The sequence below is a fragment of the Oncorhynchus masou genome, chromosome 27 (assembly GCF_036934945.1).
Source record: "Oncorhynchus masou masou isolate Uvic2021 chromosome 27, UVic_Omas_1.1, whole genome shotgun sequence".
Taxonomy (NCBI): domain Eukaryota; kingdom Metazoa; phylum Chordata; class Actinopteri; order Salmoniformes; family Salmonidae; genus Oncorhynchus; species Oncorhynchus masou.
In genome coordinates, this window is record NC_088238.1 from 54,737,930 (window position 1) to 54,755,422 (window position 17,493).

At 42.1% G+C, this 17,493-nt stretch overlaps 1 protein-coding gene across 4 annotated transcripts in view; it reads right to left on the reverse strand.

Moving 5' to 3' along the window:
• LOC135516427 (cGMP-specific 3',5'-cyclic phosphodiesterase-like) overlaps positions 1-17,493 on the reverse strand; it is a 111,737-nt gene that overhangs the window by 59,396 nt on the left and 34,848 nt on the right. For all 4 annotated transcript variants that reach the window (XM_064940741.1, XM_064940740.1, XM_064940739.1 and 1 more), the window contains exons 2-5: positions 16,819-17,371; positions 12,427-12,600; positions 1,633-1,722; positions 723-794 (exon numbers count right to left, since the gene is read on the reverse strand). In XM_064940741.1, the coding sequence (XP_064796813.1) occupies positions 723-794; positions 1,633-1,722; positions 12,427-12,600; positions 16,819-17,367 (885 nt within the window). In that variant the 5' untranslated portion in view covers positions 17,368-17,371. The remainder of the gene's footprint in view (positions 1-722; positions 795-1,632; positions 1,723-12,426; positions 12,601-16,818; positions 17,372-17,493) is intronic.

Below are 17,493 nucleotides of genomic sequence, written 5' to 3' on the forward strand. Positions count from 1 at the left end.
ACGACTTGGACTTAATGCTCTTAGAATGCACGACTTGGACTTAATGCTCTTAGAATGCACGACTTGGACTTAATGTTCTTAGAATGCACGACTTGGACTTAATGCTCTTAGAATGCACGACTTGGACTTAATGTTCTTAGAATGCACGACTTGGACTTAATGTTCTTAGAATGCACGACTTGGACTTAATGCTCTTAGAATGCATGACTTGGACTTAATGCTCTTAGAATGCACGACTTGGACTTAATGTTCTTAGAATGCACGACTTGGACTTAATGCTCTTAGAATGCACGACTTGGACTCCAATGCTTCCCACAGTTGTGTCAAGTTGGCTGGATGTCCTTTGGGTGGTGGACCAGTCTTGATACACAGAGGAAACTGTTGAGTGTGAAAAACCCAGCAGCATTGCAATTCTTGACACAAACTGGTGTGCCTGGCATTCTTTTGTCCATTATTTAATTGTTTATTAAATTATATTATTAGACAAAATTATGTATTCTAATGTATTATTAGCAGCCATAGTTCATACATGGCACCATACAGGGTTCTATATGGAACCAATTTTGGTTCAGTGGGGTTCCCTTGGGGTTCTGATCAAAGAACCATATAAAAGGGTTCTATATAGAACTTTTAGAGGTTCCATTTATGAAGCAAGTAATATAACCCTTTTTGGTTCTATGAGGAACCTTTTTTCAAGGAGTGCAGTGTCTTTCTCCCAGTACCTTTTCATCCTGTTCAGTGAAAGTCCCATTCTCTCCACACTTCTTGTTGATGGCCTGTGCCACTCCTACCACCTGGAAGGCGAAAGAGAGGGGAAGGGGAAGAGAGAGGAGAAATAGAGAGGAGAGGGGGAAGAGTAAGGAGAGGGGGAAGAGAGAGAAGATGGGAAAGAGAGAGGAGAGGGGGAAGAGATGGGAGAAGGGGAAGAGAGAGGAGAGGTAGAAGAGAGAGGGGGAAGACAGGAGAGGGAGAAGAGAGGAGAGGGGGAAGAGAGAGGAGATGGAGAAGAAAGAGGAGAGGGGGAAGAGATGGGAGAAGGGGAAGAGAGAGGAGAAATAGAGAGGAGAGGGGGAAGAGTAAGGAGATGGGGAAGAGAGAAGAGAGGTAGAAGAGAGAGGATAAGGGGAAGAGAGAGGAGAGGGGGAAGAGAGCAGGGAGAGCATCCATCAAAACGCAGCCACAACTATAAAGAACAGAACAGAATAAAAACCAATTAGATTACATTATTTCTCTTTGACCTCAATTGCTCTATTGTAAACTCTGAAAAGAACTCCATGTGCATCTTGAAATTGTTCAATATGGGTACACTCTACTCTTAGAAAAAAGGGTTCCAAGCGGGTTCTCCGGCTGTCCCCATGTAGACCCCTAAAAGGGTTCTACCTGGCACCAAAAAGGGTCCTTTAAAGGGTTCACCTATGAGGACAGCAGAATAGCCGTTTTAAATTCTAGATAGCACCTTTTTGTCTAAGTATGTAGCTAGTGATGTGAGATATCTATGGTCTGTAATCCCCTCTACATGTTAGCGTTGGAGAGCTGAAATGTGTTCACTTGTCTATGGTGTCTTACCTGCTCTCTATAATTGGTTCTGAGTAGCTGAGTACTGTATCTTCTATCCACTGTATTGTGTCTTACCTCTTCTCTGTGGTTCTTGATGGGCATACACAGGATACTCTGCGTCTTATAGCCTGTGATCTGATCCACCTCTGCATTGAACCTGGGGTCCTGTGGAAGAGATATGAACACTATGAACTACAATGTAATTTAACATTACCAGACCTGTACTCGCAAAGCATCTCTCAGTAAGAGTGCTGATCCAGGATCAGACCCCCTCCTCTCTTATTCATGAGGATTTCAAATGCTCTGAGACACATTGTGAACACGGCCCAAGAAACACATGGACATTCTAGACAGTTGAGTCCACCTAAATGAATAACCACTACATTTTCCCTTTACTGTGAGACCCCTGATCTGGTTCCCCGTTGGTTTCGACAGCAGCTGAGTCCCAAATGGCACCCAATCCCTATATATTGCGCTACACTGTAAAACTAAATTTAATTGTTTCAACTAATTATTATTAAGAAACTGTTTTGCCTATTTTTTTTACTTATCGATGGAAGTGTTGCCTGAACAAAACAAAAACGTTGGCCCAATTTCAGAAAACATAGGCTCAAATTCTCATTTGTTAATTCAACTAGAAATTATTATTTGGGCATTTTACCTAAAAAAGGCTGTGGAACTAGTTACACGCAGGCTGCTTTTAACATACAATGTTCTCAATTTAAGAATTGACACTGTGCATGTTCATTTATACAGTCATAAATATTCAACATGTCCTCATGTCCCCACCCGGGATTTGAAATTCATTTTGAACTTAATCTTTTTTTTACCCCTTTTTCTCCCCAATTTCATAGTATCCAATTGTTGTCGTAGCTACTATCTTGTCTCATCGCTACAACTCCCGTACGGGCTCGGGAGAGACGAAGGTTGGAAGTCATGCGTCCTCCGATACACAACCCAACCAGCCGCACTGCTTCTTAACACAGCGCCATCCAACCCGGAAGCCAGCCGCACCAATGTGCCAGAGGAAACACCGTGTACCTGGCAACCCTGGGTAGCGCGCACTGCACCCGTCCCGCCACAGGAGTCGCTGGTGATGAGACAAGGACATCCCTACCGACCAAGCCCTCCCTAACCCGGATGAAGCTAGGCCAATTGTGCGTCGCCCCACGGACCTCCCGGTCGTGGCCAGTTACGACAGAGCCTGGGCGCGAACCCAGAGTCTCTGATGGCACAGCTGGCGCTGCAGTACAGCGCCCTTAACCACTGCACCACCCGGGAGGCCTTCATTTTGAATTTAATCTTAATTCAATCCAGTTTGCTACAGCAGGAAAATAATCCTGCAGCAACTGGAAATGTGTATTATTATGTGTATTATTATGTGGATTATAACTGATAGTCATGTTTGTAGGGGTTGATACATTTTTAATTAGGGCAAATCAGGTTTTAAACATTAGAAGCCTTTTTAAACCTTGAATAAATACACTACAATCAAATTAAGATCCTACATCTGTAACAAACACTGACACATTTTACATCTAAACAATAAATATTTCTAAACAGAGTTTTACTGTATCTTAGATCAACACTCCTACTCTGAGACACTTTTTGATTACAGGCCAAAATCTCGATGACTAATGTAGAGATGGACAATATGATAGGTAGAACCAGACCAAATCTGTGGAAGCACACAAAAAATAACCTGCTTTGTTTATTTGAATTATAAAGTCATTTATATGTCTGATGATATTTTAACAAGATAAAGTTTTTTGTGTGCTAATAATGGCTTTTGCTAACAGTTGTATCTTGGAGTCAACATGACGAGTCAGTTCTTCCAACGGTGATAGATATGGTTTAACTAAAAGTCACCACAGTTGTAAAGACAACACTTTATGGGTATTGATAAGAAAGCTTCCCCTGTAATGGGTCTGGCCCGTGAGGTTGCCAATCTCTTTCCCTACAGAGGGCTGCGCCACTCCAACCATCCAGAGGGGAATTTTGATCCCAGTTTAGATTTGAACGCCATCCCAACTGCCCAAACTGGGGCTTAACGAGCCAATCAGAGAGCTAGGGGTCTCCCTAGGTAGGAGCTACCACTACGCAGAGTGACGCAGATGCACTTCCTGAAAGCTGTCTGTTTCTACAAACATAACACTGGTCCTGTATCAGGTTCTATGGACCCAGCTGGTGGTTTGTTTTGGTAGCACACACATGGACGCATATACATGGACACACACCCCTCCTTCCTCCTTGTCCGTTCCAGATTAACAAACTAATTGGATACAGATGCGTTAAAGAGAAGTTACTCTCTCTATTTGTCTCTTTCTCTCTCTGCCTCTTCTAATTAATCTATTTCTCTCTCCATTTCTCTGCTCCAGTCTCGGCCCCTGTTGAGGAAAACACTTCATCAGAATCAAGTGCTAGAAAGATCACCCATAAAGTCATTGTCATTAGTCAGAACACTGTTGGCCGGCAATCAAATGATTGTGTAGCAGCTAATTAGGCGTAAGGTAAACGATGTGATTTCATTTGACATGAAACGTGATTAGACCAACATATACATGTATCAGTAAGAACACAATCTCATATATGTAAGTATATATATGTCTGTGTGTATGTATGTATATCTGAGCAATAAGGCACTAGGGGGTATGGTATATGGCCAATATACCAGGTTAAGGGCTGTTCTTAAACACGACACAACGCGGAGTGCATGGATACAGCCCTTAGCTGTGGTATATTGGCCATATACCACAAAGCCCAGAGGTGCCTTATTGCTATTATAAACTGGTTACCAACGTCATTAAAGCAGTAAAAATACATTATTTGTCATATTGGTGGTATATGGTCTGATATATCACGGCTGTCAGCCAATCAGCATTCAGGGCTCAAACCACCCAGTTTACACACACATACATATACACACATATATATATATATATATATATATATATATATATATATATATATATATATATATATATTTACAAAACAATATATATATTTACAAAACATATATATTTACAAAACAATATATATATTGGGATTGGAAATGATGCAGACAATTACATTGATGGAAGCTTCAATCTATCTGCAATAGTAAAGCTGCTCTACCCACTAACACATACTGAGGAAAGAACACGCACTACGAGAAGACATTCTGCCTTACGACGCAGGCACATATACACACACACTTAGAGAATACCCATACTTGCGTCCTAAATAACAGGCCGTTTGAGTATGCGATAAAAATGTTTTATAGTATGCAACATTTCTTAAATCAAGTATACTTTAAAATGCACAGATGTCATATAAATGTACGCTTTGAAAACAGCTGATCAATTAGATATGGGGATGAGCTACCAAAATCAATTAATAGCGGGAAACAACGCAATCACACATGACGCATTCTCACTATGTTAAAATACAATGTTTAACAGTATGCGACGTTTCAAAAATCGAGTATGGTTTAAATGCGAGGATGTTCTACTGATTTCGGCTCTTCATCTAGTATAATTCGATTCACACGTTTCCACAATGCATTGGAAGAGGTAGACTGCGAGTGATAGGCCATTGTTCTCCAAACAACCAAACTAGGCTACTTCATTTGGAACATGCCGAACAGCGAAGCTTCTGCGGTGGTGTTTAAATGTAGGCTGTAGTTTTTTGCTCTCCTTAAAGTTAGCATTAGTATTGTAGGCTACATGTTTGAATGTCTTTTAAACTCGTAAACATTTATTTTTTTACCCAAAGTGGATTTCTGGTTTCTCATTGAAAAGTGTTTCTTGTTCTCTTCGCCTTCGTCAGCGCTTTTAAACTAAATACCATTTTTTGATTTCTGAATGTGTCGGCACGGGGGACTCGGATGTGGCTGCGATAGTGATGTCATGTTAATCAGGCCTTTTGATTTGAACATATGGATTGTCTTAGTTTTGTAGGCGTGGCTACCTATTTAATGATTTAATTAATGGATCAAGTCATTCTGATCTCGTTCTCTCTGTGATCAGTGCTTTAGTTTATTATGTTACTGTCCAGCAGTTCTGAAGTTACCCTGCACCTGACTGTCCACGTTTTCCTGTGCAATAGCCTTTTGATTTGAGCATTTTAAAAGTTGTGATGTGTGTACTAGGCTATTTGATTTGAGCATTTTAAAAGTTGTGATGTGTGTACTAGGCGATTTGATTTGATTTATACATGTCACAGCACTTTGATTTCATGAATAAATATGTTTAAATGGCACCAATGAATCTTTTCCGTTTTAAATAGGGTAGATGGGCTATATGGTCTACTACGGTGTAGGTCTAATGTCATAGTCTGCCTATAAACAGTCTAAGCAGACCTATAACTCCATTTATATTCTATTCAGAGTTTAGACAAATACATAGAATTGAAAATTAGATATTATCAGGCAGGTTAATGAGATGCATGTCTGTTGAATTTGTAAAAATCCATCCTCACTTGGCCCCGCCCCTCCTACTCAGCCAATCAGGAGCCGCTACTGCGTTGTGGCCGAGGCATACTGTATACTTTTTACTAAATGGTACATGCTAAATACACTGAACAAAAATACAAATATAAACGCAACATGTAAAGTGTTGGTCCCTGGGTTTCATGAGCTGAAATAAAAGATCCCAGAAATACACAAAAAGCTTATTCCTTTCAAATATTTTGCACAACTTTGTTTTCATCCCTGCTGGTGAGAATTTCTCATTTGCCAATATAATCCATCTACCTGACAGGTGTGGCATATCAACAAACTAATTAAACAGCATTATCATTACACAGGTGCACCTTGTGCTGGGGACAATAAAAGGCAACTCTAAAATGTGCAGTTTTGTCACACAACACAATGCCACAGATATCTCAAGTGTTGAGGGAGAGTGCAGTTGGCATGCTGACTGCAGCAATGTCCACCAGAGCTGTTTCCAGAGAATTGAATGTTCACTTCTCTACCATAAGCCGCCTCCAACGCCATTCTAGAGAATTTGGTACACTCTCTGCCTTTCTCTCTCTCAAACATCTGCTTTCTCTTTCAAAGACATAATTCCACTACAGGGCATCTGACTGTGTGTGTGTGTGTGTGGGTGTGTGGGTGGGTGGGTGCACGCGTGTGCGTGTTTGTGTAAGTGAGTGTGTGTGCTTGCGCATGTATATGTGTGTGAGTCAATGTGTGTCAATGTGTAAGCTTCATCTCCCTCTCCACCAATTGACACAGCTGGGAACCTACTGGGTAGTCCATAGGGAAGATTCCATCTCCTATTGAGAGGGCTCACGGACTGCGCACACAGGACCGGAGGTATGTACTGTATATGTACTGGCATGGTCTAATTGTGTCTGAGAATAAAGATAGTTAGATAGAAATGGAAAACAATGGCCGCCAATAGCACACACAAACAGAATCATGGAAATCTGCAGTCAGCAGACCTGAAAATCTGCACTCAAGTTGTGGGCCCAATGCAGCAACATCACAATGGGGATCATAGGTTAAAATCCAGCCTGTTCTCCAGGAGTCAAGGCATTGTAACTGGGCAGAGACTGATAGTACGACCTACAATCATTATAGACTGATGGTACGACCTACAATCATTATAGACTGGTAGTACGACCTACAATCATTATAGACTGATAGTACGACCTACAATCATTAAAGATCATTATAGACTGATAGTACGACCTACAATCATTATAGACTGATGGTACGACCTACAATCATTATAGACTGATAGTACGACCTACAATCATTATAGACTGATAGTACGACCTACAATCATTATAGACTGATAGTACGACCTACAATCATTAAAGATCATTATAGACTGATAGTACGACCTACAATCATTATAGACTGATAGTAGAACCTATAATCATTATAGACTGATAGTACAACCTACAATCATTATAGACTGATAGTACAACCTACAATCATTATAGACTGATAGTACAACCTACAATCATTATAGACTGATAGTACGACCTACAATCAATATAGATCATTATAGACTGGTAGTAAGACCTGCAATCATTATAGATCATTATAGACTGGTAGTACTACCTACAATCATTATAGACTGATAGTACGATAGTACGACCTACAATCATTATAGATTGATAGTATGACCTACAAAAATTATAGATCATTATAGACTGATAGTACGACCTACAATCATTATAGACTGATAGTAGAACCTACAATCATTATAGATCATTATAGACTGGTAGTACTACCTACGATCATTATAGAATGCTACCTTTACTCAACTGTATACTTATGACTGGCCAGGATCAGGCTTAACTCAACATAATCTTCGTCTGCCCTAGTAACGACAGGCTGAAATGGCATGATGGTTTTATTATTGATTGGAGTAAGAAAGTCATCTGTCTTGTAACATTATACCCAACAAGATCAATATACTCCATCTGTCATGGGAGGACTTGACAGGATTGAGGTGTCTGATCTCTAAAGTAAAAGAAGGTCAACTAGCAAGGATTTTTATGAGTATTTCACTTTTTATATCAATATCAAATAATTTCTAGGTAACAATGAAGTACCCTACTGTAATAGATTTTCATTCAAAAGGGCGAAAGTATATTTTTTTAGGAAAAAACTGTTTCTCAAGCAAGAATTTTGCTAGGGCTGTCTGGGAATTGTCTGAGTTGGGAGGAAAACTGGCTGTTATTGGCAGAGAGGTTTGAAACTCTCTTTCTTATTGGTCTATTAACCAATGATGTCACCGTGGAAAGCTGAAACTCCCTCCCATGCAAACCTGCTGATTAGAAGGCCCTGTGAAGATTTGATTTTCAACCAGCAACTACACTACATGACCAAAAGTATGTGGACACCTAATCGTCGAACATCTCATTCCAAAATCATGGGCATTAATATGGAGTTGGTCCCCCTTTGCTGCTGTAACAACCTCCACTCTTCTGGGACGGCATTCCACTAGATGTTGGAACATTGTTGCGGGGACTGGCTTCCATTCAGCCACAAGAGCATTAGCGAGGTCGGGCACTGATGTTGGGCGATTAGGCCTCTGGCTCGCAGTCGGCATTCCAATTCATCCCAAAGGTGTTCGATGGGGTTTAGGTCATGGCTGTGTGCAGCCCAGTCTAGTTCTTCCACAGTGATCTCGACAAACCATTTCTGTATGGACCTCCTTTGTGCGCGAGTGGATTGTCATGCTGAAACAGGAAAGGGCTTTCCCCTGTTGACACAAAGTTGGAAGCACAGAATCGTCTAGAATGTCATTGTATGCTGTAGCGTTAAGAACTAAGGGGCCTAGCCAGAACCATGAAAAACAGCCCCAGAACATTATTCCTCCTTCATCAAACTTTACATTTGGCACTATGCATTGGGGCAGGTAGCGTTCTCCTGGCATTCGCCAAACCCAGATTAGTCCCTCGAACTGCCAGATGGCATTGCGCATGGTGATCTTCGGCTTGTGTGTGGCTGCTCGGCCATTGAAACTCATTTCATGAAGCTTTCGACTAACCGTTCTTGTGCTGACATTGCTTTCAGAGACAGTTTGGAACTAAGTAGTGAGTGTTGCAACCGAGGACAGACTAATTTTACACGCTACGCACTTCAGCGCTCGGCAGATCCGTTCTGTGAGCTTGTGTGTCCACTGTCCACATACTTTTTATATATATATATAGTGTATCAGGAATAACACTGATCAGATTTTTTCACACTTTTACAGTTTTAGTTTAATCTACACTTGTACAAAATGACACAAAACACAGAAAAAAAATGCATTTTGACTGCATTGGGCCTTCAAGTGTGTGTGAGAGAGATAATTGTGTGTGTGTGTGTGTGTCCTTGTATCTCTGGGAGAATCTCAATTGGTTTTGCTAGACTCATCGCATCCTCTCGTCCGCCCTTTCCTCACCTGCTTTTGAAAAAGGTCAAAGGTAATCAAGGAGCGGAGGACAGGACAGGAAACGTGGAAACTAGACGATTCTCTCTCAGGGTGGGAATTTACATGTGTAAAGGGATCAAAACACATGTAGTTGTGAAAGACATCTTATAGATAAAAGGAAAGAAGCTTATAGTTTATAAAATGTGAGCATGCTTTTCTCCTTTGATAAAACAGCAGCTGATTGAAATGGGGTGTGGTGGATTTTTAAACACTTCCGCGCTAGATTCCGGGAGGATACGAAGTAAACTCAGCAAAAAAAGAAATGTTCCTTTTTCAGGACCCTCTCTTTCAAAGAGCATTTGTAAAACTCCAAATAACTTCACAGATCTTCATTGTAAAGCGTTTAAACACGGTTTCCCATGGTTGTTCAATGAACCATAAACAATTAATGAACATGCACCTGTGGAACGGTCATTAAGACACAAACAGCTTACAGATGGTAGGCAATTAAGGTCACAGTTATGAAAACTTAGCACACTAAAGAGGCCTTTCTACTGACTCTGAAAAACACCAAAAGAAAGATGCCCAGGGTCCCTGCTCATCTGCGAGAATGTGCCTTAGGCATGCTGCAAGGAGGCATGAGGACTGCAGATGTCGCCAGGGCAATAAATTGCAATGTCCGTACTGTGAGAAGCCTAAGACAACGCTACAGGGAGGCAGGAAGGACAGCTGATCGTCCTTGCAGTGGCAGACCACGTGTAACAACACCTGTACAGGATCGGTACATCCGAACATCACACCTGCAGGACAGGTACAGGATGGCAACAACAACTGCCCGTGTTACACCTGGAACGCACAATCCCTCCATCAGTGTTCAGACTGTCCGCAAGAGGCTGAGAGAGGCTGGACTGAGGGCTTGTAGGCCTGTTGTAAGGCAGGTCCTCACCAGACATCACCGGCAACAACGTTACCTATGGGTACAAACCCACCGTCGTTGGAACAGACAAGACTGGCAAAAAGTGCTCTTCATTGATGAGTCGTGGTTTTGTCTCACCAGGGGTGACGGTCGGATTAGCGTTTATCATCAAAGGAATGAGCGTTACACCGAGGCCTGGACCTTGGATCTCAATCCCATTGAGTTTGTCTAGGACCTGTTGGATCGGATGGTGAGGGCTAGGTCCATTCCCCCCCAGAGATGTCCGGGAACTTGCAGGTGGAAGAGTGGGTTAACATCTCACAGCAAGAACTGGCAAATCTGGTGCAGTCCACGATGCACTGCAGTACTTAATGCAGCTGGTGGCCGCACCAGATACTGACTGTTACTTTTGATTTTGACCCCCTCTTTGTTCAGGGACACATTATTCCATTTATGTTAGTCACATGTCTGTGGAACTTGTTCAGTTTATGTCTCAGTTGTTGAATCTTGTTATGTTCATACAAATATTTACACATGTTAAGTTTGCTGAAAATAAACGCAGTTGACAGTGAGAGGACGTTTCTTTTTTTGCTGAGTTTAGTTACCACTTCTCCATTAGCTTACTAATGAATTGACACGCTCCTCGACCACTCAGCAGTAAGTGGTCAGCTATCAGCTGTCAGAGCATCTTACCAATTGCTGCAGCTATACACAGCCCATCTGTAAACAGTCCATACAACCAACTACCTACCTCATCCCCATATTTGTTTTTTGTTTTTCTGCTCTTCTGCACACCAGTTTTTCTACTTGCACATCCTCATCTGCACATCTTTCACTCCAGTGTGAATTTCTAAATTATAATTACTTAGCCACTATTGCCTATTTATTGCCTTACCTCCTTACTTCATTTGCACACACTGTATACAGATTTTTCTATTGTGTTACCCCATGTGTAACTCTGTGTTGTAGTTTCTGTCGCACTGCTTTCCTTTATCTTGGCCAGGTCACAGTTGTAAATGGGAACTTGTTCTCAACTGGTCTACCTGGATAAATAAAGGTGAAATAAAAAACATTTATCGGTTTCCAGAGGAAAGGAAGAGGTTTTTTTTTACCTTTATTTAACCAGGCAAGTCAGTTAAGAACAAATTCTTATTTTCAATGACGGCCTAGGAACAGTGTGTTAACTGCCTGTTCAGGGGCAGAGTGACAGATTTTGTACCTTGTCAGCTCAGGGATTTGAACTTGCACCCTTTCGGTTACTAGTCCAATGCTCTAACCACTAGGCTACACTGCCACCCAATGAGGAGAGGATGGATTCTTACCCAATTCAGAATGTCCCCTTGCGTATGGGTTTCCTTCAGTCCAGTGATGAACTTTGACATACAACTTCCTGTTTAATCTCAGAATGTAAAAGCCCCTCTCTCTCTCCCCTCTCCCCCTCTCTCTCTCTATAAGTGAAAGGTCAACTCGCAAGGATTTTTCTTCCCTCCCTCCCTCCCTCCCTCCCTCCCTCCCTCCCTCCCTCCCTCCCTCCCTCCCTCCCTCCCTCCCTCCATTCCTCTCTGTGGTTTATGCTTGGCCAATCACTCTCAGGTCCTGCACTCTGTCAGCAAAGACCCAGACTCCCCAACACAAATATGGCCTGATTCAAAACACACACACACACATGCACACACACGCACACCAACCTCCTCATTATATTCATCATCATAATCCAACATACGCAAACCCCACCAGGGTGTTATCTGACACTCAGCAGAAAAACAAGGGAGGCCGCAGAAAGGAGGTCAATGGAGGATTACTCTGTATTTCACAGCCCCATATTTACTTGGTACATTGTCTACTTAGAAAGCACATCGTAACAGGGTTATAGAAATAATTCAATGACCTACTGTAATGACCACCTGTGGGTTTCTTTATGACTCATCAAAACACAACAAAAAAAACTGTTGAACATTTCATAACATTTCACAAGTACAACTTCTTTCCACATCACGTCTTTGTAAGTACCAACTGTAATAGGACTGTGAAATTAACCATTCCAAAGGACAAAAGAGATGGAGGCCATCAAACATGGAGAAATAAAAAGCGTCTCACCTCGTAGGCATTCTTGATGTTGAGGGGCTGGCCCGTGGCCGCCACGTGACCCACAATGCCCTTGTTCCACTCCAGACGAATGCAGCTATTGGACACCTCCTCCAGGGTGGAGCCCTCGGCAACGTCAAATAGCCTGCTCACCAGGAACTTCCTGTTGGAGCTGTCCTCGCCCACCTGGGGTCACACGACAAGGAACAGTAAGGAAGTGATGTCATACATATCCAGACTCTACAGGAATTGTATCTGTAACAGCTTTTTTAAAGTTGTCTCCACAGTGTATACCACGATATGATAATATATGATGTATGATATGATAAGTCAATTTGTTGTCCATCATTGCTACCTGATATGGTTGTTGAATTAGACAGATACAGATTAGACAGAGATTAAAAGGTCACAAAAAGAACCAGGAAGTCCACTTTGGAGCCAACTTTTCCAACAGCTTCATTCAGCATCATATACTTGAAATTAGGACGCACGATATATCGGTGAACATATCGGAATGGGCCTTTATTAGCTAAAAATGCCAACATCGGTATTGGCCGATGTCTAGTTTATCGCCGATTTTAAAAACCGATGTCAAAGCTACCGTGCATACCTAATATAACATTGGTACATGACGTAATGACACCACGTGCAATTTTGCGCTACACGTGCAACACAGCATTCCTAACCTAGCCCACAATGTCTGCTGTGTGGATCGAGCATTCAACAAGTCAAGCAGTCATTTGAAAGATTAAACATTTCCGCGATACAACTCAAAGGCAAAATACATTAACCCCATGATAAGGGAACTAATTTCCCTTGACAATCAACCGTTAACTGTCGTGGGTGATGTTGGCTTTCGCTACTGGTCGAGCACCGGGACACACTACCAAGTGCGCTATTGTTCAGATGTTGCCCTACCGGAGTCACACAGTGATAGCGTCACTTCTATTAGCTTCACGACATACAATGGAAATACGTTTTTGTCTTTGCGTGTCAAAAAAGATACACGTCAAATTACACTATTTGACATTAACACTATATGACGTCAAATTAATAGCTTATTTAATACATCTCAAATAACACAGTTATAGCTAGCTTTAGCTTGGTACCTAGCTAACACCAATACAACCAGCCTGAAAACAATGACCAGTAGAAACTGCAGTCATTTTCATTCTTCTTAGCAATGATTTAGGAATCCTTGTGAGTAACTATTAGCTAGGTATCCACTTGTTGTTCTCCTATTGAAATTGAACTTCAGTTCATGAAAATAAATAGCTAGCCAGCTACTTAACCCTGTTGCCCAAAGCTAACGTTATAAACAGCCAGCTAGCTTCATCAGGCTAGTGAGGCTCGACCGGACCGGGTTATGTGTTGTGAAGCTAGCCACAATAAGAATTAGGCACAATAGTGGAATTTGCGGTTTGTCTTTAAAACAAAAGTACTTCCTTGAAAGTGATGCAGAAGGTGGCAATTGGTGGAATCATGGCATATTTAGACCATATTTAGATCATGTTAAAAAAGATTGGAATGTGAAGTAATGAAATGGGGTATCAGTCTACCCGGTGACACCCGCAGAACACAACTGTGAAGTGTTTATGCAAACATTAGCGTTGTAGCTCTTATCGCGGGACCGTGACTGTGTGAAATCACCTCCCCAGTCAGCCTATTGTGTGTATTAACATTCATACTGCACTGTAAAGCTTTACCTAAGGATTGGGGATCTATGAAATGGGCTATCAGTCTACTTAATACCCAAGATATTGTTTCCCAACGTCCTCCTCAGAGATATCAGACTCCAAAACATCAACGCAGTATTGTTTTTCCTCAGGAATAGTGTTCAATACACATAGGTTGACAATAAATGTGGCTCAATTCACAGTTGTTTCAGAGTCCCGCAATAAGAGCTACGACGCAAATGTTCTCTTGGTGTCACTGAGTAGAATAATACATCCAGTGTGATTTCAATAGATTTTTGGCAAATTAACAAATTAGTGTCTTTTGTTGATTTTACATAACAACATTCCAACCTCGTTTAGCATGATCTTTTAAATTATGGCATAATTCTACTATTTGTATTCGTTTGCATCACTATCAATGACATACTTTTATTTTGAAGGCTAACCGCAAAGTCCACTATTGTGGTAAATCCTTATTGTGGCTAGCTTCACATAGATGAGTCCGACCACCATTAATCAAATAAGAACTGTCTTATAAATTTGCGTTATTTTAGATGATGACACCTAGCTATATAGTTAGCTAGCTAACTATAGCTACTGCAACAGATTATGTCGTTTTGCTATGTTTTTGGGGAAGAACTTTGTTTGCATACATGAGCTAGCGAGCTTTTTTATGACCAGAACTGTAGATGCGCGAGACAACTTTACCAGCATCATAGCATACGTATCGATTAATCGTTGTGACATATGAAATACGAGTGATAGTGAAATCAATGTGTGATAACTATGTAAAAAATGCATGAACACATTCAATTATTATGTTAGAGCCAGTTTGCGCTGTTCTGTGAAGGGAGAAGTACACAGCGTTGTACAATTTCTCACATGGAATAGCCTTAATTTCTCAGAACAAGAATAGACTGACGAGTTTCAGAAGAAAGGTCTTTGTTTCTGGCCATTTTGAGCCTGTAATCAAACCCACAAATGCTGATGCTCCAGATACTCAACTAGTCTAAAGAAGGCCAGTTTTATTGGTTCTTTAATCAGAACAACAGTTTTCAGCTGTGCTAACATAATTGCAAAAGGATTTTCTAATGATCAATTAGCTTTTTCAATCAATCAAATGTATTTATAAAGCCCTTCTTACATTAGCCGATGTCACAAAGTGCTGTACAGAAATTCAGCCTAAAACCCCAAACAGCAAGCAATGCAGATGTAGAAGCACGGTGGCTAGGAAAAACTCCCTAGAAAGGCCGGAACATAGGAAGAAACCCAGAGAGGAACCAGGCACTGAGGGGTGGTCAGTCCTCTTCTGGCTGTATCGGGTGGAGAATATAACAGAACATGGCCAAGATGTTCATAGATGACCAGCAGGGTCAGACAATAATAATCACAGTGGTTGTAGAGGGTGCAACACGTCAGCACCTCAGGAGTAAATGTCAGTTAGCTTTTCATAGCCGATCATTCAGAGTTAGAGACAGCAGGTGCGGTAGAGAGAGAGTCCAAAACAGCAGGCCTGGGACAATGTAACACGTCCAGTGAACAGGTCAAGGTTCCATAGCCGCAGGTAGAACAGTTGAAACTGGAGAAGCTTAAAATAATAAACTTTGATTAGCTAACACAACGTGCCATTGCCGTTTCCAGCTACAATAGTCATTTACAACATAAACAATTTATACAATGTATTTCTGATCAATTTGATGTTATTTTAATTGACAATTTTGTTTTGCTTTTCTTTAAAACACAAGGAAATTTCTAAGTGACCCCAAACTTTTGAACAGTAGAGTACGTAAATGCCAACAAAATAACTTTTTGGTCAGTGTGGTGTGTGTGTAAACTTTATTTAATTAGGCACGTCAGTTAAGAACAAGTTCTTATTTACAATGACTGCCTACCCTGGCCAAACCCGGACTAGGCTGGACCAATTGTGCTCCGCCCTATGGGACTCCCAATCACGGCCGGATGTGATACAGCCTGGATTCGAACCAGGGACTGTAGTGACGCCTCGTGCTGTCACGGCCGTGAAAAGAAGAGTACGCTCATCACTCTGCACCTTGGTACATTTTCTCTTTATTTGGAAAATGACGCCGAACAAAACAATAAACACTACAAATACAACCCGTGACGCTAAAGGCTATGTGCCCTAAACAAAGTCAACTTCCCACAAAGACAGGTGGGAAAAAGGGCTACCTAAGTATCGTTCTCAATCAGAGACAACGATAGACAGCTGTCCCTGATTGAGAACCCTACCCGGCCAAAAATAGAAATACAAATAATAGAACATAGAATACCCACCCCAACTCACACCCTGACCAAACCAAATGGATACAATAAAAAGGATCTCTACGGTCAGGGCGTGACACGTGCACTGAGGTGCAGTACCTTAGACCGCTGCGTCCATGTGTGTGTGTTAACTATTTAACTGTACTAGAATGCTTAAAAGGCCGCTAAAATTGTAAATATCGCTTTTCGTTATCGTTTTTTGGGGGGGGGCAAGGAAAATATCGGAATCGGCCAAAAATGTCGTATCGGTGCATCAGTACTTTGAGAGTACTGATCATAAATACTTTGAGATTTATGATCACTTTGCCTTTCTAATCCTTCCTCATTTCATCCTAGGTTTGTTTCATGACATACACTAGCCGCTGTTCGATCCTTCTTCCTCTCATCCCAGTGGCCCTGCTACAAACAGAGCACTGTGGGTATTGTAGTCCATGGTGCCACTACCTACCAGGAAGAGGGAGTAGCGGTCCGCGGTGATCAGCTCGTTGATGTGCAGGAAGATCTTGTGGCACAGCGCCGTCACATCCAGGTGACTCGACACATCCCTCACCAGCTCCAACAGCCTGGCACAGCGGTCCAACCCCCGGGCACTGCCAACCTCGCCCATCATCTCTGTGGGGATACCAACCCCGACCCCTCCCTGCTGGGTTCTGAAGGGAGTCCGGATGTCGCCTCGGTCAGGTTCGGTGTCGCAGAGGAAGGTTAGTGAGCCTTCCGCGTCCTTGACCACGATGGGCCTCAGCGGCCTGTCAAACTCAGATGCAGAGATCTTGCGGGTGGGGGTGCTGGGAGCGGGGCTGGGGGGCGGGGCTGGGGAGGGGGAACGCCTGTCGTTCAGGCCCAGGGAAGGGGGCAGGGAGGAGGCTAAGCAGGGGCCGTCTGAGGGCTGGGTGGGTCTCTGGGGTAGAAGGGTTTCTTTGGGGGATGACGAGGAGGAGGAAGAGGAGGAGGAGGGCTGGATGGAATGGACTCGCTCAGCAAACCATGCATTCACCATCTCCCTGCAAATACACAACACAAAGGAGGTTATAGGGCCATTTTAAGACAGTAAAAACAGAAATATACATTGTACAACAGAGGACATATAGGGCCATTTTAAGACAAGAAAAACAGTAATACACAT